This window comes from Haemorhous mexicanus, chromosome 13 (genome assembly GCF_027477595.1).
Source record: "Haemorhous mexicanus isolate bHaeMex1 chromosome 13, bHaeMex1.pri, whole genome shotgun sequence".
NCBI lineage: Eukaryota > Metazoa > Chordata > Aves > Passeriformes > Fringillidae > Haemorhous > Haemorhous mexicanus.
Window position 1 is genome coordinate 5605370 of NC_082353.1, and position 25614 is coordinate 5630983.

The 25614-nt window shown below is 50.1% G+C and overlaps 3 protein-coding genes across 9 annotated transcripts in view; all 3 read right to left on the reverse strand.

Moving 5' to 3' along the window:
• Nucleotides 1-600: 600 nt before the first annotated feature.
• Nucleotides 601-4704, reverse strand: NMB (neuromedin B). Its single transcript, XM_059858063.1, has 3 exons — nucleotides 4541-4704; nucleotides 3965-4167; nucleotides 601-866 (listed from the first exon to the last, which is right to left on the reverse strand). The coding sequence occupies exons 1-3, from the start codon at nucleotides 4671-4673 to the stop codon at nucleotides 819-821; spliced, it is 384 nt and encodes a 127-aa protein (XP_059714046.1). The 5' UTR covers nucleotides 4674-4704; the 3' UTR covers nucleotides 601-818.
• On the reverse strand, nucleotides 4030-20100 carry SEC11A (SEC11 homolog A, signal peptidase complex subunit). Of its 5 annotated transcripts, none has more exons than XM_059858059.1 (7): nucleotides 19972-20037; nucleotides 19751-19860; nucleotides 17992-18141; nucleotides 14306-14425; nucleotides 13833-13890; nucleotides 7525-7686; nucleotides 4030-4167 (listed from the first exon to the last, which is right to left on the reverse strand). In XM_059858059.1, the coding sequence occupies exons 1-6, from the start codon at nucleotides 20020-20022 to the stop codon at nucleotides 7552-7554; spliced, it is 624 nt and encodes a 207-aa protein (XP_059714042.1). In that variant the 5' UTR covers nucleotides 20023-20037; the 3' UTR covers nucleotides 4030-4167; nucleotides 7525-7551. The 5 variants fall into 5 exon arrangements, with proteins under 5 accessions (XP_059714042.1, XP_059714043.1, XP_059714040.1 ...); XM_059858060.1 differs by lacking the exon at nucleotides 4030-4167 and adding an exon at nucleotides 5180-5877; XM_059858057.1 differs by lacking the exon at nucleotides 4030-4167 and having other exon boundaries at nucleotides 5180-7686; nucleotides 19972-20100.
• Nucleotides 20101-20599: 499 nt separating this feature from the next.
• Nucleotides 20600-25614, reverse strand: part of ZNF592 (zinc finger protein 592) — a 37060-nt gene continuing 32045 nt past the window's right edge. For 2 of the 3 annotated variants that reach the window (XM_059858065.1, XM_059858064.1), the window contains exons 8-9: nucleotides 23488-23656; nucleotides 20600-22315 (exon numbers count right to left, since the gene is read on the reverse strand). In XM_059858065.1, the coding sequence (XP_059714048.1) occupies nucleotides 21803-22315; nucleotides 23488-23656 (682 nt within the window). In that variant the 3' untranslated portion in view covers nucleotides 20600-21802. The remainder of the gene's footprint in view (nucleotides 22316-23487; nucleotides 23657-25614) is intronic. The other variant, XM_059858066.1, reaches the window with a different exon arrangement.

The window sequence follows — 25614 nt, forward strand, 5'->3', positions numbered from 1 at the left end:
CCTTCTAACCCACCCCATTCTGTGACCCCCACAAGTGGCTGGCAGCCACAGCTCACATCTCACAGCTGTGAGCAGCACTTTCAGAAGGAACAGACCCAGAGTCTGCCCATGGGACTGTTCCACCACCCAGTTCAGCCCCAGCTCCCTTCTCCTGCCATCCTGCTCAACCAAGGGCCCAGGGCTGACCTCTGCCCCTGTGAGTGTCCTGGACAAGGTGAGGGAGCACTGAGCCACCCTCACAAAGCAGCCTCATAGCCAGAGCAGTGTTTGATGGCCAAGGAGCCTGCACTTCACCTTGCAGTGCCACAGGCCAGGACTCTGAGCCACAATCCCACCACTGCCAGGACAAGATTTTGCTGGGACCATTCCCAGCAAAGAGGGTCCCAAATGCTCCAGGATGAGAGAGTGGTGTGATCAGCTCACCCAAGTGTGCTGCTCTACCATGTCAGGGTCTCCTTCAGTGAGCAGAGGCTGCAGGGATGAATCCAACCTCTCAGAGCTGTTGGGAGCTTCCCTTCACCCTGCCCAAGGTGCTCCCACTGCCCATTCCCCCTGCTCAAGCCCTGGGGCTCTGCCTTCCTCCCCCCACGGAAGAATCTGTGCAAACAACCAGTTTTATTCACACAGGCACATCAGACATCAAGGAAACACAAAACACACAGGGAGGCTCCACTTTCCCACACCCCAGCACTATTAACAATATTTCAGGAAGAATAAACAAAAGTGCTGTTGCCATAGGAACCCACAGGGACGATGCTCTCCCCTGTTCAGCAGGCACAGCTGACCTTGCAGACCTCATCCTCCCCAGATGCTCCTCTTCAGTTTGAGAAGTACTTCTCCAGCACCTTTGTTAAGAGCCCTGTCTCCTACAAAACAAAAGGCAGTGAGACAGGGGGTCATGCACACAGCCCCACCACCACCACCCCTGCTGGGGCCCTGGGGCAGAGTACACAAACACCCCCTGGCACCTGCAGAGGTGGCTTGGAGTGGCACATGAGAAGGACAGAGGAAGAAACTTCCCATCTGTGCTCCAACAGCTGAACCACGACTCAGATGGGTGAGGGAAACTTCATCCCAGTGAGGCAGCAGCCCCCGGGTGGAGCTCCAGGGGAGAGCCTCTGGAACTGACATATTTCCTGAAAAATCCCTTCACCAGGATTTCCTCTCCTGGGAAGCTGAGAAGCCTCAGGAAAGAAATGTGAACAATAATTACCTGATTGCTTGGAATGTGGTTTGGAGGTTGCTCACCCACAGGTGCATCTTTGACTGGTTTCAGGTCAATTGTTTTTCCCTGTTGACCAATACCAGTCCAGCTGTGTCAGACTCTCTGGTCAGTCACAAGTTTTCATTATCATTCTTCTTCTGATGTCTCCTTTCTCTTTCTTTAGTATAGTTTTAGTATATAATTTTCTTTTAATTTGATAAATCAGCCTTCTGAGAACTTGGAGTCAATTCTCATCTCTCACCTCATCCTGGGACCCACAACACCACTGTAACAATTAATAACCACAAGCCTCATTCAGCAGAGAATGTGAGAAGGCAAAGAGAGGCAGAAAACATGGCAGGGAAGGGTCACAGAAGGGTTTGTGGGATTGGCACTGACCACAGGTCCTGCAGGGCAGAGGCTGCCCTCAGGCAGAAGGGCTCTCCCCAGCCCTGGAGCTGCTCCATTCCATGGTCTCTGCATCCTGGGGAGTCAATGCCACACAGCCCAGGAGATGACAAAGGATGGGAAGGATCCCCCTCTGCCAGCCCAATCTGTCACCCAGAGCAATGAGGCAGCACTGTGAACACCCAGAATGCTGAGAGCCAAACCCTGACTGCACACAAGGCTGGAAAGTGGAGATGGAGCCAACAGACCCTGAGCAGGGCATGGACAGGGAGTTTCCCAGAGCAGAGCCATGAGAAGGCTGTGAGGAAGGTGGGAACATGGCACACAGAGGAGCTCAGGCTGGCTGCTGACACCCAGGGTCCAACAGCAGCCAGGCTGAGGGGGAAAGCTGTCAGGGTGGCAGGAATTTGGGCTGGCACTGTGACAACCACAAGAGCAAGGAAAAGTAAGGTCACACAGAACAGCACAACGTGGACAGCACTCAGAGGCAGGTCTGTAACAGCCACAGCAGCACAGATGTGAGGGTGCCCTGGGGATGGGTGGGAGAAAGGAGCAGGAGGGCAGGAGCTGGGCAAGTGAAGTGCTCAAAGGTGCCCAAGGAGCAAAAGCAGAAACAGCAGCCAGCAAGGTGACCAAGGGGACCAGAGCACTGACCAAGGAGAGGCTTCAGGCTCTGGGGAGAGAAAGTGAGGGGCAGGAGCCAGTTTCACATCAAGCAGCCCAGCTGTGATGCCACACGTGAGCACACCATGCCACCTTGCCCTAGAGAGGCACCAGCACCTGCATGGGCACAGACAAATCACCCTGCAGAGCAGGGCTTCGGCACCAGTGCCACACCTGGCTAGCCCCCCCCGAGCTCTGGGAATGAGCACTGGCAGGGCTGGCAGGACTCTGGCAGCCAGCTGGAGCCTGTGGCACAGCAGCAGCACTCCAGGCAGCCTCTGCACAGGCACATCTGCAACGTGAGCAGAGAGAAGCAGCTCTGCCATGCAGGGGAGAGCCCCAGGGAGCGGCTCTACAAATTCACACCACGCTCAGAAAGAAGGCAGGGCAGCACATCTACCAGCTCTCCTGTCCTCTCAACAAGTGCCCTCCTGCTCAGAGGTTCCTGGGGGGATTGGGGAAGGGTCCAGAGCCTCCACAGCCCTCACCTCCTCTCCAGCTGCATCCGAGGTGCCAACACTGCAGCAGCCCAGCACAGCACCCTGCACGGGGAGTGGGGTGGGCTGGTGCCCTCAGCCATGCCCAGCTGTATCTTCACTCTGGAAAGCCCTCTGGGAACAGCTCTCTGGAATGCACCAGTTTAACCTAATCTGCTGGAAGTGAGCCCAAAAGGGGCTTGAGCAATCAGTGGCTCTCAGGCTCTCAGCCCTGCCACTCTGCTCCACCTGTGCCAAGGAGGAGCAAGCCCTGCCCAGCAGAAATAGCTTTACCTGCATGCAGTGCTACTGGATAGCTCCTAAGGCACCTGGCTCAGGGGACAGCACAGGTGGGACTGATCTAAGAGGATTTCACCCTTCTTTGACTCCCAGTTACTTCCTGCAGTGACTGGAAAGGGTGAGACACCAGGGAGGTGTAGGAGGCAACAGACAAGCAGAGCCACACAGACTAATTCTATTTATGGATGCAGAAATTCCATCTCTGGACTGAGCAATTCAATCTCTACATCCTGCCTGAGGATCTGTGCCTGTGCATTGCTCCCAGGGGCAGGTTTTCCACCAGGAGCTGAGTGAGCTCTAAGGTAAAAGCCACAGTGAGGGTCTGCTGATACACAGCGGCACCAGTGGAGCTCCTGCCCTCTCCCTGCTCCCCAAAACCACCCTGCAGCAGCAGGAGCAATGCACAGCTACTCTCTGCAAGACTTTGTGCCCTCACCATCCAGGGATCCCAACCACAGTGACACAGAGCCAAAGCTCTTTGCTTGACAGATGCTTTTCCCTTCACATACGGTGTCCTCTCTTGGTCTCCTGCTGTGGAAATAAGAGGGAGAAAGGATTTCCCTGTCCTTGGAAAAGGGTTCACCATCCTCTTCTGCACCTGGCTGAGGAAGACCCAGATGCTTATGAACAAGCCCTGGACACCACTGCTGTCACAGCACCACTGCAGAGTTACTGGCTCATCCTCACACCCTTCCCAGGCACCTGGGACTATTTGTCACTGCCCAGCTAGGCACAAGCCTCAGGACACTTCTCCTCTCTCCCTTTAGGGTTGGTCTTAAGAAGTGGTTTAAGGAGGGTTAAAAGAAGGGTGAGTGCACCTCTAGCAGCTGTGCAGGTGCTCCCCTCTCCAGCAGAGCTCCTCCACCTCTCTGCTCTGCTCTCAGCATCTCCCTCTAGCTAAGTAAATGTTCACCTGGCCAGTGAGGTCGTATTTCCCTTGGTTCTCATCCAGCAACCTTTCTTGCAAGAGGATTTTCAGGAGCTCCCGGGTCAGCAGTTCCATCATGTCCTCCAGCAGGGCTCGGAGAGAGGGACCAAAGACCATGGGCACTGCAGGCTCCTCGGCAGCCTCCAGGTGCGGGGAGCCTGTCACGCTCTTCTTGCCCATGAAGTGACCTGCAACAGCACACACGGGGTGTCTGGGGGGACACGGGGCTCCAGCTGAGCTGGCACCAGCACGAACCATCGGGGAGCACCGAGTGACCTGATGCCCAAACCAGCTGATTGAAGAGAAACCCAGGAACCCCAGGTCTTCCCTCCACGTGGGATTTTTGGGAAACTTCCCTCTCTGCTCCCGCTGACAGGATCTCTGGGCTTACAGAAATGCTGAACCTCACATCCAGGAATGCCAGGCCGGCCAGCCTGCTGGGGATGTCGGACCTGCTGCCCAGGGATGCAGGCGGAGGCGACTTCACCCCTGCCCACCGCGGCACTGCCAGCATCCCCCTCCCCGGACGGACGGGATGTCCCCGTGTCCCCCGCCCGGTACCTGTGGCCCAGAGGTTGCCGCGGGGGTTGACCTTGATCTTGGCGGCCTGGCTGCGGTGCTCGGCGAAGTCGAGGTGGACGGCGGGTCCCAGCGCGGCCCCGCAGAGCAGCAGCAGCACACAGCGCAGCGCCATCGCCGCCCGGGCCCCGCGCCCGCCGCCGCCGCCCGCTTATAGCGGCGGGGAGGGACCGCGACACGGGGCGGGACCGCCCGGCCCCGCCCGGTGATACCGGGACCGCCGCACGGCCCCGCCCGGTGATACCGGGACCGCGGCACGGCCCCGCCCGGTGATACCGGGACCGCCGCACGGCCCCGCCCGGTGATACCGGGACCGCCGCACGGCCCCGCCCGGTGATACCGGGACCGCCGCACGGCCCCGCCCGTGCCCGCCGTGGGTCATCCTAGCGCCCGGGCAGAGCGGGAGATGGGACAGACCCAGCGCTGGGTCCCATCCCCATCCCCAAATCTCCCCACGTCCATCTTCCACCTCGTAGAAAGTTACGCCGTGGTAATTTTTTAAGTAGTGTGTTAAATATAGTTTTAGGTTATGACATAATGTTAAAATAGAAAGTATGCTATGTAAGATACTTTTTTAAGAGAGGACTTGCACCGAGATAGCAGCCACAGGACGCCTAAATCTTTCAGAGAAAAAGAATTTATTGCTCTCTCATCGAGTTCTTCCTGCTTCGCTCAGCCCTGAAGACACCTTTAGGGTCCAGAGGAAGAAGCTGACACTGACCAGACAGAATCCTTTGTTTGAATGGAATTTATGCATCATGTATGAGGTGTATGAATATGCAACAGGCTGTTGCTTTTAAGGGTTAATCCTCTGTTAACGTGTGTACTTTTTCGGGCTTATTTTGCCCAGGAAAAGGTACCCAGACTGTCCATAACTCTTTGCTCTTATTGTCTCATATTGTCCTAGTCCAAATCGTCCAAATTTTTATTACTCTAGTTATATCACTATTTTTATAACCACTTTATTATTATTAAACTTTTAAAATTTTCAAAACAAATGATTGGTGTTTTTCACAGCACTGACAAAACACAGCTTGAAATGGATGGACACTATCCTAAGCCTTTTCTTCAAAACAGTTTTAAACTCACCCATGGTGGCCAGAGTGATGAAAATTTGGGGTGTGTGGAGAAGGTGGGGGTGTAGGAAGGGCAGGAGGAGGAGGAGGAGGATGGGAGGTCCAGAAAAGTGCTGAATGTGAAGGAAGATCCTGCACTGGCACAGCTGAGTCTGGCTTCTCCTTCCCTCCTTCTCTTTCCCCTGTTTTTTGGAAAGCTGAGCAGCAATCCTCCACTGGAGGGAGAGCAAGCTGAAGGGTTACCTGTAGGATTAGGGAGGATGAAGGCAGGGATAAAGTGATCCCAATTACAGAGGGCAGATGAAAGAGCCCTGGGCAATTATGGCAACAACTGAAGCGTGGCAGGGTTAAGTCCCACTCCTTCAGTGCTCCTCACAGGCAACCCCAGGGACTGGGATGAGCAGTGGGTAGCTGCAGGGTTTCAAACAGGATGAAGGCTTGTGCACTGCTCTAATTAGATGCACAACCAAATGCAGCCAGATGTTCCTTCTTTTTCAGCTGCTGTTACCTCAGCCAGGGTGGGAGCAGAGGAACAGGTATTTTCCATCCCAGTGGCACTGCTAAGCAAGCTTGGGAAAGGCTGGGAAAAGGAAATCAGGGAGCTCCTGCCCTTTTGCAGTGCCACCATAAACCCTCAAAAACTGAGGGGATGTCAGATTAATTGCTGAGTACCAAGGCTTGACCTCATGGTGTGTGGGGGGGGGATGTGAGCCCATAACCTGATTCAAGTCTGGAAAGCACCAGAACAGCTACTCAGGGATGGGTTGGAGGCTACAAGTGGGAGCACAACTCAGGGCAGCCAGTGGGGCTTTACTGGAAAACAGCTGGTGAAAGGCTTCAGCACTCACTGAGCAGCAGCAGGGCTGTGACCAGGCAGAACAGCAATTCCTTCCTCCACAGCAGCCTTGGTAAATACCAGCCTCAGACACCAACAGATAAACCTAATTTTTTCTGGATTTTCCAGTCTTCACTAAGGAGTTGCTCCTATTTTTAGGGAAAATAACTGGCACCCAGGACCTGCTTGGGAAGGGCACCAGGACCTGAGCTCCAGAACTTGGTCACCATCCTGGTGGGGTTTGTGGTAGATTTTTTCCCTCCCAGTTTAGTGGATCAGAGCAAGGAGCCTGCTGGGACTTCCAGCATTCCAGGCAGGAATTGACACTGCAGTGCTTCTCTGCCACTTGTTCTCTCCAACTCAGCAGAGATTCACCTTCCCAGTCTCCAAGGGAATCTTCCCAGCTTACATATTTTAAAAAAAGCTGTAGAAATTCTACTTTATAAATCAGTTTTGCTGGCAGAGGTCAGCACACCAACTTTCCCAGGTGATGCAGATGTTGGCAGCCCCAGAGGTGACTCCTTGGAAAATGGCAGCTGCCAATGGTGATATCCTCAAGGATCTGCAGAGAGACCCTCAGAGGAGGGTCTGCACAGAGATCCCCTCCCCTCTCTGTAGGATTTACCCTCTGGGGCTGGGTGAGAGCAGCCCTGCACAGCCCCCACCCTCCAGGAATGTCCCTTCCCACCTAAAACACCTCAAAGCTCCAGGACTCCTCAGTATCTCCAGCTGCCTGCAGCCAGAGGGAGCAGGGGTCGTTTTGTTCTGTTTTCCCCAGCAATTGACACACACAGTTTGCTCTGGATGGCTGCTGACCACAGAATTGACATTTTCACATTTTCACAGCACAATCTGTAACAAGCCCAATGTTTCAGATGGTAACACTTCACTTGGAACCCGTTGTTTCATAAATAGAGTTAAAATTGGTTTTTCTCCCTGTGCACTATTTCATATTTATGCACATTTAAACTTCATCTCTTTTATTACCCAGTCTCTTCCCTCTTCCCTTTTGTTCTTTGCCTTTTAGCAAACAATTTCCCCTGTAAGGATCTCACCTCCTGTTCCAGGGCTGCTTCCTTCCTTCAGGAGCCTTTGCTGAGGGACCTTGCCAAATGCCTTTGGTAAATCCAGGTGGATGATCCCTTGCCCATAAGCCTCCAAACTCCTTCCACAAGTTCCAAGTCTACTCTTAGGGTGTTCTGCTCCTTACCAAGCTCCTGTCCAAGTAGGGATAAGATGAGCAATAAGAGACCTGTGAAACAGGCACTAGTAGCAAATCCTCTAAATGTACCTAAGGATAAAGCAGGATTTCACCAGGAAAAGAAAGTAAACCACAACTAGGCAAAATAAATGGATGTAAAAACTGCACAGCCAAAAGGGCCTCACTAACAAATGCAACAGACCAACCTGAAAATACCCTGGTTCAACGGCTTTAAAGCAATTCCCATTTTGTTTTTTCTCTGCTTTGCATCCAGGACTGGAGTGCTCAGCACAAGAAAGACATGGACCAGTTGGAGCAAGTCCAGAGAGGGTCATGGAGATGTTCTGAGGGTTGAAGCCCCTCTGCTCTGGAGCCAGGCTGGGAGAGCTGGGGGTGCTCAGGATCCAGGGAGAGCTCAGAGCCCCTGCCAGGGCCTGAAGGGGCTCCAGGAGAGCTGGAGAGGGACTGGGGACAAGGCCTTGGAGTAACAAAACAAGGGGAAATAACTTCCCACAGCCAGAGGACAGGGTTAGATGGGATACTGGGAAGGAATTCTTCCCTGTGAGGGTGCTGAGGCCCTGCCCAGAGCAGCTGTGGCTGCCCCATCCCAGGAAATGTCCAAAGCCAGGTTGGACATGGCTTGGAGCAACCTGGGATAGTGGAAGGTGTCCCTGCCCACAGCAGGAGGTGGGGCTGGCTGGGATTGAAGGTCCCTTACAGCCCAAATCATTCTGAAATTCCCCATTTTAGTACCTTTGGCACTGACTCTGCACCTCCCAAAGAGTTGGCCAGGCTGGCAAGGGAGAGACTCCATGCTGTGGAGTTGAGGCTTCCCAGGCCCTGCAAATACCCACCTGGGCAGGCAAACATGTGCTAAAACTGATGGCTCTAATAAAACACAAATACAAAGAGCAAAGGCCTGGAATGCTCCCATTTGTCTCCTGCACAGAGCTCCTGTGCCAATAAAACTCTTAGTAGCAGTTAGGTTGCTTCAGCCTCTTCTTCACCATTTTTCCAAAGCCAGGTCCTGCCACATGCCTGAGGGTCTCTTTTGATGCATTTTTCTCTTGTTTACAAAGATTAAATCCCTCTGTTACAGGGATTCATCCACAGGCAATAGCTGTTGTTTATAAAAGATAAAATTTGAAATCTTGCACATCTTGTTTTCAACTCATTTTCAATTTTCATTTAAGCTGTAAATGAGCTGTGGTTTTCCCTGAGGTCTCCCTTTCACTCCACACTGTTGGACATATACAAATAACTGCTCTGCAAGAAGACTTAGAGAAGAAAATCGTGTTTTCTTCCAGGCAAACCCAGGCCCAGCTCAGAAGTGTCCCAGCCAGAATTATACAGCAGAAATCTGACATCCCAGCTGGAGTGAATCAAGGCTCAGAGAAGTCCATTTCCTCCACATTATTTTTCCTTCAGGACTGTTTTTATAGGGAAAGGGGAGGTTGGAAAACAAAAGTGATACCAAGATATTCAGCAGAGAGAGATGCAGGAAGGGTTTTTCAAATGTTAAACAGAAGGAGCACAAATAGTCAAAAGATGAGGAGCTGGGCAGAAGGTGCAAGAGACTGAGAGCATCTGCTCCATCCTGCATCACAGAGGCTCTGAATCACAAAGGTTGAATTTCTAGTCCATCCCTATTCAGACAGTTCACTGTGAAGATGTTTTTTTCCCCCTGAGGTTTAGGGAACCCTGCTGGATCAGGCACTCACAGGACCTGCTAGAACTGAACAAGTTTATGAAATTCCCCATGAGCTGGAGAAGGTTTGGCACACAATGTGCCCAACCAGTAGGCCAGCACACAGAGGCAGGTCCTGCTCCATGGGGAAGCAGGACTGTGTGTGATGGAGCTGGTGGGTTTTTACAGAAACTGAGGGAGAAGCAAAGGTGAAGAGGGACTCTCAGAGATGGGCAGAGTAGGAATCCACAGCAAAGCCACCCAGTTGGGGCACAGTGGAGCCACCAAGGGAGATTTCTCAGGAAAGCCCCTGTGTCCCACATGAATCCAACATGCTCGGGCTGGTAGATCTACTCTGGCAGAGCCCTGTGGCTTCTGGCAGGTGAGAATCTGGGTGCAGGTGACAAAGGGACCAAAGTGTTACGAGGCTAGGAGAGCTAAAAGGGGCAGGAGGCTGTTCAGCTGGCTGGAAGCTCAGTGTGGGTGCTGCTTCTCTTCTCCCTGAGATGAGAGAGTCTCAGATCAGTCACCCACCACACATCAACTCCCACCCTGAGCTGCTGACACTGCGGGAATGGCACAGACTGGGCCCTTCTGGCATCACCCCAGTGCACCTTCCTGGGGGATGGAACCAGGACATTCCTCATCTGATTCAGCCACTGAGTCACTGGCATTGTGTGGATCACACAAACAGCTGCTGTGCACTGCCCCTGCCCTGGCACAGGAGCCATCCCCAAGGCATGTGCTCTAAGCACCTCCTCTCTTCCTTCTCTGTTTCTTCTCCTTCTCCTGGCCAACTTTTGGGCTGTCCTGGGAGCTGCACACTTTGTTTGTGCTGTGCATTTCTTCAGCAAAGAGTGGTCTTCATGCATGGACCAGGTTTCATCTTGAAGATGCTCCTTGGAAAAAAACACAGTTGATCTGTTCTGATTTTAAGGGCACAAAAATCACCACAAAATTACCCAATCTCATTAAAAACAGTGGGGAGCTGACCATCTGACAAAACCTGAGCCCTGTGAACCCCTGCAAAGCAATAAGCAGCAACAGATCTGGATGAAGCACCGTGATGCTCACTGCTGTTCAACCAACAACCGTGCACTAAAGCATCATAAATACACCAAACAGCCTCTGTCTCACAGAGCTCCAGCTTGCAGCACATCCCCCCTCACAGCTCACTTCCCAACCATCACGCTCCTGCTTATGCATTTCGCTTTGATACAAAAAGAAAATCACCCCCTGGAACTGCAGCAGCCATCAGACAGAGCCCAGCATGGCTTTGCTTCGTGGAACAGCTCCTGCCCGTGAAGGAATCTGTGCCCTGCACTGAGGATGTAACTGAGCTGTAATTAAGCACTGGAATTGCTCACAGAAAACCTGCCCTGTTTGGCTGCAACCAACCACAACAGACACAGGAGCAAAGAGCCCTGGCAGATTTTTTCCTTCTTTTTTTTTTCCTCCTTTATAAGCCAGACCTCTCAACACCCACGTACTTTACAAGCAAATCCCACTCCTGTGGTGACATGAAGATCTCCATCCATTTCCAGAGCCTCCAGTGTCACTGGCTTTGCTGGAGCTGCCCAGACAGTTTCACCTTTTAAAAAAAAAGTAGCATAAAACTGACATAAAACATAAACACATCAAGTTCTATCACCAGCCACTCTGGCTCTGTGGGAGCTCAGCAGTGCTCCCAAACACCTCAGCATCAGCACTCAGCCAGCCAGACATCCTGCTCACTCCGTGGCTTTTCTGCTCAGCAAAGCAGAATAAATCTGGTGGGGATGGAGCCAGCAACAGCTCTGTGTCATCCTGCCCCCATATCCCCAGTTTCCAGCCTGTGCAAGCTCATCCCCAACACTCCCTCATCCCACTGTGGCAGGAAAGGTGCTGCTGGAAGGCAGGAGGGAGCTGGCATGGGAGGTGGCACAGGAGGTGGTGGGTGTTAGAGCTGTGATGGGGTTGACTGCCAAATTATTCTTTGCCTAACTGGAGTCAGCTCCCCATTTCACAACTGCAGGAAACCAGAGCCACATTCCCAGCTGCACAGAGCTGAAAACAGGCAGAACAGGGCCTGCAGAGATGAATGCCCAAATGCCACATGGCAGCCCCTGGTTTAGGGCAATTGTTCCTGTTCTTCAAGTGCCTGCAGAGCCTGGAGAGAAGCCTCTGAAGCTGGGCTGCAGTGGGAGCTCCCATAACCCCTCACCCCAACCACCCTGCATTTTTTAAGCATTTCTTGTTCAATTCCTTCACACAGCACCAGGTGAGAGCAGGGCACACCCTCCTGCAAGAGCTCACATTGTGTCCCCCAGCCCAGGGACTCCTGACACCAGCTGCCACCCTCTAGAGAGATCCTGCCAAAAAACTGCAGGCTCAGCACTTTGAGAGCTAAACCTTGCTCCTTGCTTTGTGTTTCAGCCTTTTGAGGTTTTTTTTTTTTGTTTGTTTGTTTGTTTGTTTTTTTTATTAAATTAGCTCAATGACAGTAATAAACTCCTTTCACACACAGAATTTTGGAGAAGGTCTGAAAGAGAGAGGACTTGGAGAGCAGCAGCAGCAGCACTCCCAGCAAGTGTTTATGGGGAGGTGTTGGTTAGCAGCTTTCAGACAGGCTCAACTCAGCCCTTTGTGTGTAAAACTCATTTATGCACAAAAGCTGTTTAGGCTCAAGGCAAAGCAGGGTCAGACTCAGGCTCCACACGAGTTGCAAAGGCAGAAATGCCTCAGGAAGGTGCTCTGTAGTGAGAGCAGCTCTCAGTGATTCTCTGCTCTCTCACTGCTGCCTGGGTTTGACTTCTGACAGAACATCCCATCCTTAACTCAAGAATTAAAGAGAAGCTTTATTCACATTTTCCTCTCAAGGGCTCAAACACTGGGGGCAAGAGATACAGCTTTTATTACCATTTTTATTATGAAGTTTTGATTGCTCAGAGCTACAGGCTCAAGGCTCACTGCTGGGGGTTGGACCTGTTTGTAGACTCTTTGCAGTGCCCTACAGGTGATGTCTGCTTCATCCTACATATGGAACAAAGCACCTGGTAACATCAAAACCAGCAAAATGGCACAACTCACCTCCAGAGATGGGAGAGTCCTGACAAACCCAATGAGAGACATGTGCAAGAAACTGCAAACAGCCATAAACACCCCACTAGGTTTTGTCCTTGCTTTTCCTGACTGCTTTTGCTTTATACAAGCTGTGTGTGTTGCTGCAGGGACCATCTGCAATGCTCTGGAATCCTGGAGCAGTCATGGAGAAAAGCTGATGAACTGCAGCATCACTGCCTTGCACCTCCTCCCTGGGCTCTTTCTGACAACACCTCCACCAGCAGGATCACAAGCCTGAATGAGAGGCTCAGAAAAAAGCAGTGGTGACAAGTGGGTTTATTATTTCAGACCCCAGTGGGTTTTTTATTTCAGATCCCAGGGCACTCTGTAGCTTTCAGGTGAGCTGTGAGACGTGGCCAGCTCACAGGACACCTGAAACCCTTTTCCAAAACGAAGCAATTTTTATTATTGCATCCTGCTAAATCATCCCTGTCAAAGAGCTGTGGGTATTTCCCATCTCAATCCTTCTGTTACCTCGTGCCACAATGCACAAGTAATCCTTTGCCATCTTCTACCCCAAACATTCTGCAGTGCTTAGGCAGATTATTTCAGTGTGATTTACAGAAACATTGAATGATCCACAGCTCAGGACAGATTATTCCCCAAAAAGAGGTGAGAGGAGCAGCTGCTACTGCTCTGTGGAGAGAGAACAAGTTAGATGGTGGCTCTGGGAGTGAGTGTGCAACAGCAAAGCCCAGGTATCCCCCAGAACCTGGGCAAGGAGGCTGCTCTCATCAGGGCAATAACAAAAAACGTGGCAAGAGGCAAAATCTTTATTCCAGTTCTGAATTGGAAAAAAACTGTCATGGCCACAACTCACCAGTGGACAGTTCAGTGAGCACAAGGGAGGGAGCAACTGGCCCGGCCAGGCACAGACTGAGGACACGATCCCAGAGGCACTTGGAGAGGAAGCTCAGCTTCAAAGTACAAGCACTAAACACTTTGGCTCAAATTTTTAATATAAAAATTCACTAAAAAGGCTAAAATGTGACAAACCATTGGAAATACTGTGACAAACATTCTCCCTTGAGCAGTAAAAACCAAAACAAAGCCAAACTGGCACGAAGCTTTGAAATGCATGCTTTCTTCTTTCTCCTGGTACACTGGACCATCAGCTACTTTAAAGGTTCATCTAGAAAAATCCATGGCACCTTCATCTGGTAGTTCAGTGCAAGGGACTACTCTCGATGGACCAGCACAAATAAACCCAGTAAAAAGAGGACTGCATACTGGAAGAGAGAGCAGAGGAGACACAGGAGTGCACACTGACATCTACAGCAGCAAACGTGCAGGGCACAGGGTTCTGCCTGTGTTCTCATGAAGGAATTATAGCTGGGGTGGGAAAAGCAGGCAGCAAATAGAAGAGCTCTTACCTTAAATTTTGGATAATCATTCATTAAGATAGTCACTATTCCAATGTAGGGCACAAATCTACAAGAATAAAGGTTTTCTTAAAACAAACACTATTCCAGGGTGCAGAGGGACAGTCACTCAAGCATCCTGAGGGCTGCAGTCAATGGGCTGGTGACTTCTTCCTCCCTGTGGCAGTGGGCCTGAGGGACAACCAGCCCAGAGAGTGTTTCAGCCTATGCCTGGCTCAGATTTCACTTGCCTGCAAACACTGAGCCTCCCAGGACAAATCCAGTGACAATTCCCATCAAGCCTGAACCCACCTACCCTTCCATCTGTGTCCATCCAGCACCAACACCTCAGGACACACCTCAATGCCTTTGCTTAAGCCAAACTAAGAACTGAGGCAGGTTCCAAAACCCAGCAAGGGGGGATTGACCAGATGGTTTCTGGGGACAGCACTGTGAAAAGCTCCATTATTTTCAACTTCACTTACCCTCTTGCTCGTCCTACTACATCCTTCTTCTCCAGCCAGTGCTGCCCTTGCTTGTAGAGCCCTCTGTCATCCACAGCATTGTTGTCTCCCTTTGTCAGAAATTTGATGTCTCCATTTTGCCTGGCAAAGGCAAGACAGTCAGGTAAGGCAGGACAGAAAGTTGTTAAAAGCTGTTCTAAGACAAGCATGGAGAGACCAACACAAGGGCACTAGAAGCACCCACGTCCTACAATTCAAGGAGGATAAAAGAGGGAAACTGTCAAATGCAGCAGAAAGCAGATGGTTTGGAAAGAACTGCCATGGGAAGAATGAATTCTGGTCCCAGCCAAGCTCTCCAGCAGAGTTTCAGAAGTTTCTAGTGCAGGTGCAGCTATTGCCTCTTAGCTTTTAACCCATCTTGTGTTGATGCTTCTCCTGCTTCACACAAATGTTGGATTCTGGTCTCCCTACTACCACTCAAAAGGAGAGGCTGGGATTGAAGCACACAACTCTACTCAGCAGTGGGCAGAAGCAAACTGAGACTAAGAACTGATTAGGAAAGGGGGACAAAAAACCCCAAATAACACCACAATGACACTGCATGAACTCACAGTGTGCCTACATCTGGAATGCTCTGGGCACTGCTGAGCCCTCCAGATCCTTTTCTGCAACAGAGAGAAGAACTGGCAAAGGCTGAGAAATTATTCACAAGGTCTGGAACCACTTCCACACAAAAAACTACAGACCAGGACTCTCCAGCCTGGAAAAGATAGAACTGATGGGAGATATGACATAGTCCATCACAAATGACAGCAACAATCAAATAGCTTTTATCTTCCAATGCAAGAGCCAGAAGATACCAAAAGGAGCTCAGAAGTAATGAGTTAAAACCAGGCAGAGAAGGTGCTATGCAGAAATAGTCCCAGTGCAAACTAAGCCATGTCTCTCTGCAAAGGTATTTTGGTTGGCAAAAAATTAGATTGGCTGAAAAACTGACCTGATACTCCACGTAAAAGAGGAAATTAGGCTGTTCATAAAGAACCAGGACTCTGTGCTTGAAACTGTAACCTGCAGAAAGCAGGGAAATTATCACTACCTGCTCTCTCTAGTCTTTAATTAATCTTGAGATGAATTAGCTTGCCAGAATCAGGACTGAGGAGCAGATGAATCTTTGCTTTGACCAGGAAAAAGGCTGATAGATTCTTTCCCAGCCATTCCTGTTCAGATGCTGGACAGGAGACCATGGCACTACTCAGGGATTTGCCACTGTCACCTTCCTGTGGCACCTGCAGGCAGGTGCTGAGCAGGAGCATCCTCAGTGCTTGAATCTCAGCTCTCACAGGAATGACAGATGGAATGCAAACAGGAAAGCAGGCAGTTCTTTGGAGCCCAGGCTGTCTTCATCATGCATGAACACCAAGAGTCTCCTTGACAGGAGAAGTTTGGAAAGGAAAAAGGGAAAAAACCCACAGCTCTTTCTCCAAAGCACATCTGGCTTGTTGTGTGGGAACAAGAAGCACTGTCTGGGAAAAGATAAAGATCCCCAGAGGTGCAGACAATGCAGTTTAGCTCTGAAGAGTGATGGTGTGGGAGTGCAGCACCTTATTGAGCAGAGTCAAGGCTCTGCCACAATGCAGCACGAGAAGCCCATGGTGCACTTCTCTGCTGTCTGAGGTGAGTGACCCTGCTCCAAAACCACTAAGTAAATTTGGAATGCAGACTCTATGTTAGTAATAAAGAATGAATTCAATTTTGGGCTGAAACGAGAAGAAAAGGCCAGCAAATAACAGACATTTTCTCACTGACACAAAATTGATGTGAACTGCAGCCTGAGTTGCCCCAAAATCATAGAGAACACTGTTTCTGTCTTCCTGCAAATATTCTGACACTCCTGTCAGCTTCTGCAGAGACTTTTCACTTCCAAACTGGCAATACAAAATTATTCTTGAAGTAGTGAAAGAAGCAACTGCTCCCAGGTTCGGGTTGCAATATGGATTTTTCACTTTATCTCCCCTAATAAAAAGATAAGGTTTGTGTTTGGTTGTTTCAGTTAAATGAAACCTAAAATGCTGTAAAATGGTTTCACCCTCCCAGGATTGGCATTATGGCCCTGTTATATTTCAACAAAAAATAGTGGTGGATACCCTGATATCTTGAGATAGAGCCACAAAAAAAAGAAGGGTGGGCAACATCTGGAGAGAAAATGCTGCACAGAACAGGGGAGGAGGAAAACTGCATTTCACTTGAAAGAGTTCCCACAACACCACAAAAAATGCTTGTGCAACATCAGATGTCAAACTCAGCCCATAAACTGAAGTTATTTTTAAATCAGTGGTACCAAAGAACAACAGTTTGCAAACTGACACTGTTCAAAGTTCTGGGTATAGAATAAATCTCAACAGCAAAGAATGTGCTTTGCCTGCTGGGAGAGGCATTGTTTCATTGCCTCAGAGCCAGCATTCCAGCTGTGTATTTACATGCACAAGGCTGGTCATCCTTCAGCTGGAGCAGACAACTGGTCTGGATATTCCAACAGCTCTGGGAAAGGGACCCTCTCCATCCCACTGATGTCTTGACTAGAGGAATCCTCAGATGCCACCTGGCTCAGCTCCAGCTCCCACCAGAAAACATTCACTCAGCAGAAACAGATGTTGGGAGCCCAACCAGCTGCTGCCTCCCAGGGATGCCTTGAAGAATCAGGGATTCAGTTCTAGATTCAGTTTTCACTCAAACAACTCACAGGGTTGGCTCATATCCCTATAGACTGGCCTGGAGAGGCCACAGTTCCACCCAGCAAAACAGGAAAGCTCAGGACTGCAGTGGAAGCCTTGTTTGGAAAACTAAGCCCTGATCAGCCATGAAACCAATGCCTGCTCCATTCCTTCAGACACACAGCCTCCCCAGTGCTGAGAGTGAACAGCACATAAAGACTCTGAGGACAACAACACAACCTTCTAGAGAGACAGAAGACCCTGAGTCTGCATGACAGCCAAGACCAGAACCACAGAGAGAAGCTCTAAAATAACACACACTACACACAAAACACCTTCTGCCACAGCTGTGCCCCACAAACAAGACTCACTTCACACACAAACACAGCCATGCTACAGCAGACAGCACAGCAGCTGGGGACAGAGAGGATGGCACAGGAGACAGGCAGTGGTGTCACTTCCAGTGCCTAAAGGGGCTCCAGGAGAGATGGACAGGGACTGCAAACAAGGGCCCTGAAGTAACAGGGGCAATGGCTTCCCACTGCCAGGATTAGATGGGATAAAATAATTAAATTCCTCCCTGTGAGGGTGGGCAGGCCCTGGCACAGGTTGCCCAGAGCAGCTGTACCTGCCCCTGTATCCCTCAAAGTGTCCAAGGCCAAGCTAGATGGGGTTTGAGCAATCTGGGATAGTGGAAGGTGTCCTTGCCCACAGCACAGGGTGGAATGAGAGTGGCTTTAAGGTCCCTTCCAACCTTAACAATGCCATGATTTTACAGTTTGGATTGTCCAGGGCTCTGGCACAGCTTGTGCCTTGCACTGGATGATCTTTACAAGTAAACAAAGCAGGACAGATTTTGTCTGTGTGAAACTCCTGTGTCACCTCCTAGAGCACCTGGATTTCCATGACTGACACCCCCCCACTTGTTTACCCAAGCAGATGAAGAACACCAGTTAGGGAAACAGCAGCAGCAGAACCCCCAGACTCTTAACATACTTCTCATGGATTTTCAGGACACGATGGACTATAGGAATTTCCCTTCCTTCTATCCTGAAGACGACAATTTCTCCCACTCTGATTGGATCCTCAATTCGGTTCGTGAGGAACAGGAGATCTCCTCTGTGGAAAGCAGGCTCCATACTCCCACTGAAAAAGAAGAGAGGAAAAACTGAACAACATTTAAACACTCAGTACCAGGTTTTCATGGCCCTTTAAGAAAAATCTCACAAGAACCTCCTGTAAAGAGAAGCTGTGGATACTCCTTTCCTGAAAGTGTTTGAGACCAGGCTGAAACCCTCATGAAGAGCTTCTGAGAAAACCACCCTGGAGACTGGGCAGCTGTGTAACCTCTACTGCAATCAGGTTTTCAGTCATCTTACTGAGAGCAGTTTGGATTTGCTGGGAAAAGAGCACTGCCAGTACCTGGTGTTACAAGCACATCCCAAGGGAAAAGTTTTTTTAATAAGCAAAGAGCTGATGATGAACACTGTCTTTTGATTTCTGAGCTCACCATTGGCAGGGCAATGCTGGCAGCTTCGTAATAATGGGAAGCCTTTTTAAATTTAATTTATTTTTTAGAGATAGACAGATTATCCTCAGAAACAAAGCACTGAAAGCATTTCCATCTGAAACAGACAAAAGGATTTGCCAAAAATTTGTTACAATGATTCATTGCTCTGCTTAATTATCTCATTTCAGGCACCACGACTCAAGTTATTTTTCTTCTGTCTTGTAAATGGCAATTGTTACCAACTAATCCTTCCTAATTCCACATAAATAATGCAAAACAGAACAATGAACTTCAAGTACCGCGTGCATTTGTGTTTTATCTTCACAGAGCACAGCAGATGCAGTTGAGAACAGCAGATCAATCACTGGAGAGGGGATGTGACCTCACCACCCCTGTCTTACTCACTGAGAGAAGCAGGGGGAAACAGCTGCCCTGTACCTCATCAGGAGGGGGTTTTGGTAAGCAGCACTTGGTCATGGCATTACAGCATTTCTACATCATGAACACTGACACAGAAACACAAAGAAAAGGGCAGTGTGGCCACAGAGCAGTCGCAACATCCATGCACAGGGCAGGTGCAATATCTGTGCCAGCACCCAATGGCAGCCCAGGGAATTTGCCCCAGGCAGCAGGAAGGTGGGATAACACTGGTGGTACCCACTGCAAGGCACTGCTGTAAGGACAGTGTGTGACACCCACAACTTACAGTGACAGAGTGACAAATGTATACCTCAGGACCACCTCTGTAATGGACAGTCACTGAACCATCGCAGATGGGTTGGAAGGGACATTAAAGATCACCCTGTTCCACCCCTGAAATGGGCAGGGACACCTTCCAGTATCCCAGGGTGCTCCAAGCCCTGTCCAACCTGGCCTGGACACTTCCAGGGATGGGGCAGCCACAGCTTCTCTTAGTGTCAGGGCCTGTTGCCCTCCCAGGGAAGGATTTCTTCCCACTGACCCCTGTAACCCTGCCCTCTGGCAGCGCTGTCACTGTCATACCCCACTGTCCCGTTGCTCCCTGCCCGGGTATAAAGTCCCTCTCCCTCTCTCTTCCCAGACGGCTGGCAGAGCGAGGTGAGATGCTCTTCCTACCCGCTCCCTCTTCCCTCGCTATTCCTGAGCCTGGATTCCCAAGGAGCTCCGGCTGGGGCTGTGGCTGAGCCGTCCCCGTGGGGATCCCCCGGCTGTGGGGGGCCCGGTTAAACCCGCTGGGAGTTTAGGCCCCCGCATGCCGGCACTGACCTCAGCACCACCACGATGGGACTCTCGCTGCCCGTCACCACCATGAGCCCCTTCCAGATCATGAGGGCGGAGGACACGATCATGCCGAAGTTCAGCACCTGGTAGTACAGCTGGGGAGCAAGGGGGTGGGTCAGGCCCCGCCGCCCGCGCACGGCCAGGCGGACCGGCCCCGCCCGCCCGCCCGCCCGGCGTTCCCCCCCTGCCCCCGGCCCCTCCGGCACCTGCCGCTTGTTCATGCGCCGCACATCGTCCAGAAAGTCCAGCGACAGCATCGCCGCCGCCGCCGCCGCCACCGCCGCCGCGCCCGCACGGTCCCGCTTCCGCTTCCGCCTGCGGGTCACGTCACCGCCGCTTCCGCCGCGCGGGCCCGGGACACCGGGGCGGGAACGGGGCCGGAGCGGGGCCGGGCCTCGCCCGCAGCCGAGAGGGCCCCGCGCACCCGGCACCCGCAGCCAGATCAACACCCGCAGCCAACACAACACCCATCCAGGCAAACACCGCGTCCAGCGATGCCCCGCTCAATCCAACGCTGCCCAACCCATGCCCAGTTCCATCCGTGCCTCTTCCAGTCACTGCCGTCCAGGGAACACACAGCCAACCAAACCCACATCGAACCAAACCCCCATTCAACCAACAGCCGACACCCCTTACACTCCACACCCCATTCAACCAACATCTCATCCAACCCACACCCCCTATGAGAGCCCTCCCCACCACCTCCCATCCTACAGACACCCCACACCCAACCAACAGCCCACATCCAGTCTTTATCATCCAACCAAAACACCATTCAGCACCCAGACAGCTCCGTATCCAAGCATCACGAGACCACATGGTGAGGAGCCCAAGCAAGGAGATAAATAGTTCTTAAATTATTTAAACATTGTCAGAGTAAACAATAACAAGCAGAGTTCTGGCTCAACAGAATGAAAAAAAAATAATGGTATAGAAGGTAATTGTATTACACAAAGCATGGGTGTGACAAGGAATGAGGGAGGAAAGAGAGAGTCAATGTGACTACATGGAAAGAAACATCTCCTAAAGGATGGGAGTGCCGAGCCACAGCAGGAGAGGAGCTATGGAGCTACTGATGGCTGCAGGATGGTGGCTCCTGCAGTTCAAACACCTCTGGGAACCGAGCTCTGCTCCTCTCCTCCCCTCAATGAGCTGTCAGGAAGCCCTGGCACTGACACATTGGGAGCTCCGGAATAGTTTCACTCCAGCTGACCCCACTGATGGGGGATGTTATCCCCTTCTGGCGATGATGCCAGTCTGAGCTCCCCACTGGGATGAGCCACTGAGCACCGGGCTGGCAATGCCCACCCCAGGATGGCTTCCACAGACACACGGCCAGCATGGCCCTCCTCAACACCCTACTCCCCAAGGAGGACTGGGGCCACAAAATCCTCTTTCAAGGATGATTCAGGTCCAAGACATTTCATTAAGCTGCGTTTTGGAAAAGGATGTTATTATTTGGGCATAACTAAAGAATAACCAGCACAACTTACAGCTCGAACCCACCCCGTGTAACGCGGATCCCAGATCGGCCAACACGGTCCTGACAAGCGCATTTGGCTGAGCCAGCGTTATGAGTTAAAATGAGTAACACAAAGGCAGGATGGGGAGAGAAAAAAGAAGCCATAAATAGAAGGAGAAAGAAAGGGAGATTGGGAAGGCGAGGCCAGGGCTCTGGGCAGAGGCTGAGGTGGTGCACACTCAAAGGAGGAGAGCTCGTCTGAAGGAAACTGCAGCTGCAAAGTGCTCCTGGATCCTCAGGAGCTGGCCAAACCCCACTGAGGGTTCTGGCCCTGCTTTCCCTTTTTGCCTCTCTGGGCTGGCAGAGAGTTAGTGCTTAGGATGCAATGGCAGGGTTGGTTTTGTTTTTTTTCTGTTTTAAATTTCCCTTACAAACAGGAGTTGCAACATCCATCCCAAGAAATCAACAGAATATTTCAAAGATTTGCCCCATCCCCACCCTGTATTTTGAGTAGAAACCCCCCAACAAAAAACCCCCAATCAAACAAAAGGGCTTTTTTTTTTTTTTTTTTGCTTTTAAGTCTTAAGAGACTTTGAATGATTGTTCTGTGAGGTGCTGTTGGGGCCTTCTGCTCCACATGTCTGACTGTGCTCACAAAGAGCTGAGTCCCTTTTGCACTCTTTGTATTTGTTCTCCTCTTCCACCGTAGTGTTCAACTCGCCATTGTAGTCCTCGTGTCCATTCTTACCCATCTCTATTTGTAACTTCTGCCTTTCATCTCCCTCCTCCTCATCCTCCTCATCCTTCTCCTCCTCCTCCTCATCTTTGACTTTATGAACGATGAAGAGGTGTCTGTTCAGAGAGATGTGCGAGGTGTAGCAGAGGCCGCAGAACAAGCACTGGAAGGTGGAGCTGTCACTCTTGTGCCGAGGGATGTGTTCCTGGAACTCAGTCCGGACGTCCGTGGCAAAGCCGCACTTTGCGCATTTCCAAGGCGTTTTCAGTTTTTTGGTTGGCGGCGCGTCCAAACCTGCAGCGCTCTCTGCCTCACCCAGCTCATCCTGTGCCATCCTCTTTGGAGATTTTGCCTTAAAAAAATAAGATTAAAAAGTTACTTTATCATTTGAAACCACGGGAGAGTAAAGTGCTAAAATCCACACGCGAGTCTGAGGATGCTGAGGGTGAAGTCATGCCAAGGGATTGCTGGGGCATTCCCTTCCCTCCTCACACCCAAACACCCCACCCGGTGCACAGGATTTCAGCTGCTGTCCTGTCACATGAGAAGCATGATGAGGAAATAGTTTAGAATCAAGGAATCATGAAATGGTTTGGGTTAGAAGGGACTTTAAAGCTCATCCAGAGTTCCACCCCCTGCCATGGGCAGGGACACCTTCCACTATCCCAGGGTGCTCCAAGCCCTGTCCAGCCTGGCCTTGGACACTGCCAGGGATGTGGCAGCCATGACATCTCTGGGTAAAAATTTGGTTTGGTGTGGGAACTACTTAGACTTGGTGTGGGAAGGAGGAGCCCACAGAAGAGGGACAGCTGAGGGACACAGGGGTGGTCATTAGCCCAGACAACGCTTCTCAGATTAAACTCTGAACATTCTCCCCTCCACTCAGATTTTGTCCTAATGGCATCTCTCAGCAACTCATCCCCTCTATCTTAAAATCTTGCAGCTTCTTCTCCCCTGAGGATGACTTGCTTATATATGTCCCTGCACTGGTATGGAAAATGTGTATTTTTAAAATAAATGGAGCAAAGAAACCCAAGCAGCCAACCCTCCACTCCACAACAAAAATCAGTAGAACAGTTACAGCTGCTAGACAAAATAACACACTCCTACTGAAGAAAAATGCAGTTCTCATAGGTAATGGATCTAGCGAGCATTTTAACAGAAAATAAATCTTTTATAAGTAGCAGAAAAAAGAAGGGAGAGAAAAGAAAAATGTGCCATGCTCGTTAACAGGGTACCAGGGGAAAACAAGGGTAATAAGAGACTTAAATTACAAAATAGACTGAATAAATGCCAGAGAAAATCTTGAGAAATGCAAGATGAAATGCATGTTGTCCTGGAGCTGGTGCAGCTCAGGTGCACTGACACTGCTGACCCTGATCCTGCCAGAGGGAACCAGGCTGGATGGAACTGAATGAGGGAAGGAGATCTGCCCTATGGGTGGGAGGGTTTGACTGGCACAAGGCCACAGCTCGACGTAACACCCCGAATGAACAGCTACTCGCCAAGAACATTTAATTGTACATTTAATTTTCCATGAAAATAGGGATCAGTTACTTCTGCTCTCTCTCTCTCTGGAGCTTTCACTTTGGCCATCTGGGATAAGTCTGGGTTCTTGATGCCGTGCATGAGGCTGATGTGGTTCTCCAGCATGAATGGCTGAGGAAATGTCTGATTTTCATCTGTGCAGTACCTTGGAAATACAAAAAAAAAAAAGGAAGACAATTTATTAGAGGATATGCTCTTTGTATTGTGCCAAACCAAGAGGTATAATTGGAGACAGACTCTGGTGAGTAATGTACCATCAGATTACCAAAACACACAGCAAAGCATCGTTTTCATAATAAAACATTACCCAGGGAGAAATCTAGCACAGCTTGGAGTTTGCCACAGTGCTCATGAATGGGACTAGAACATGTCTTCTTTACAGTGCTAAATAAATGTAGGGACTAGTGGGGGTCAGGCACCCTGTGACAGGTGCAAAAGAGGACAAATTATCAGGATGGAAAACACATGGGAGAACAAAAATGGACTCTAAGATGAGAGAACTACACAGAGGGAGCTGGTGACTCGTGTGACACAACCCAGCCCTGCACCCAGCACTCCCAAGCACCGGGGAGAACCAGCACTACATCCACCAGACTGTACTCCCACAACACAGTTAAAATTCTTACCAAACTGCTGAAATTCCAACTTTTATACCTACAATCTAGGCAGAAACACTCCTGAACATGTAACATGGGTTACTTACATGTAATCCCTGTTCAAACCTGGCAGAGCTGCTCCAGAGTTGGCTGACATCTCAAAAAGGAGCTGTGAAGGGGATGTGCTGTCTGCACCTTGGCTCCTGGATCACTGAGATCACCTGGAATAAGTGCCAGGCCTTGCAGACACAAACATCCCCCTGAAGTGCACAGAGGGCTGTGTTAGCAACTGGGAAAGCCAAAATTGAGTATCTGTGCTGTGCCTGCCAGCACAGCATGGTGAAGGTCCATCACACACAGACCTGAGCAACAAGTGACACCAGAGTCCCCTGAAGTGCCCTAACTGCATCTGAGACAGAGGATTAATGGCAACAGAGAGGAGCTGAAATGTCTCTGGGTAACAAAGACGTCTTCTAAAAGGACAGAAGAAGATTCCTACTGATCTTCCAGTAACAAGAAGGAAATTAAATGATGTGAAAATGCAGCCATGCTCATTGAATGCTTCTGGGTTTTAAAAGGAATTGCTCAGAGGCTAAATCAATATTTAATGATGATGGAATTTTTCTTCTCCGTGGAGGAAAGCTGAGAGGTTATTAAGTGGTATTTATCAAAAATAAACATGTTGAAAATCAAGTGTTTCAGACACTTTGTACTTAAGACTTGGAAAAGAAGAGTAAGATAAAAACCAAGTGAATTATGAAAGAAAATACACAATACATCACAATATTTTGCAATTTGCCCTAATTTAGAATTCTTCTCATGTGAGCAGGGAAAGATGCTTGCCTAACCTGAATTACTCCAGTGACAAGCATGGCAGGAGGGTGTTCAAGTAAGTCCTCCATCACTGGTTGCTCCCTACAAATTTATCCAAAACCAGAGACCTAAGCAAGGCAGGGGGAGAAATGGGAAATCACAGCTGAGAATGTTGGAAGACAGAGGAAGGTCACCTACAAGAAAGCATGCTGGAGTCACAAAAATTGTCAATAATCAGATCCATGACAGATTTTATTCATGTTTCACATGGAAACCCAGGAGAGGAGGGTGACATGAAGTTAAGGCATCAAAACCCCTGAATAGTAACAGGTGAGAGTGATACAAAATGCCAAACAGGAAGAAGGAAAAGAGACACCAGAACCAGAAGAAAGGAGGAGCAGTGGACATGTGATGCCTTACACAGTGCTGTAAAGAAGGAATGCAGAGACTGGAGGGTAAGATTTTTAGAGCAGGGCTCTATAAGCTTAGAGGGATCAAATGGAAGACAGGACAAGAGACCTCAGGTCCAAACAAAGAGCAGCTCTTGGAGATGCTGGGAGAGTATTTCAAGAAAGAGGTTTCATCTGCAGAGTGCTCTGGTTTCAGTGGGTCTGCCCTACAATGATTGAAGAGAGCACAACTGTCCAATTAAGACTTCATCAACAGATTTTGAGAAGGAGCAACCACAAGCTGC

Excerpts from the sequence above, each read along its gene's own strand:
- NMB (XM_059858063.1), bottom strand. The coding sequence starts at position 4,673 with ATGGCGCTGCGCTGTGTGCTGCTGCTGCTCTGCGGGGCCGCGCTGGGA. Across the intron at positions 4,168-4,540 it reads CGGCAACCTCTGGGCCACAG|GTCACTTCATGGGCAAGAAG; the intron begins GTACCGGGCGGG and ends GTGCTGTTGCAG. Across the intron at positions 867-3,964 it reads AATACGACCTCACTGGCCAG|GAGACAGGGCTCTTAACAAA; the intron begins GTGAACATTTAC and ends TTTGTTTTGTAG.
- SEC11A (XM_059858059.1), bottom strand. The coding sequence starts at position 20,022 with ATGCTGTCGCTGGACTTTCTGGACGATGTGCGGCGCATGAACAAGCGG. Across the intron at positions 18,142-19,750 it reads CCCATCGTGGTGGTGCTGAG|TGGGAGTATGGAGCCTGCTT; the intron begins GTCAGTGCCGGC and ends CTTCTTTTTCAG. Across the intron at positions 14,426-17,991 it reads GTCCTGAAAATCCATGAGAA|GCAAAATGGAGACATCAAAT; the intron begins GTATGTTAAGAG and ends TGCCTTTGCCAG.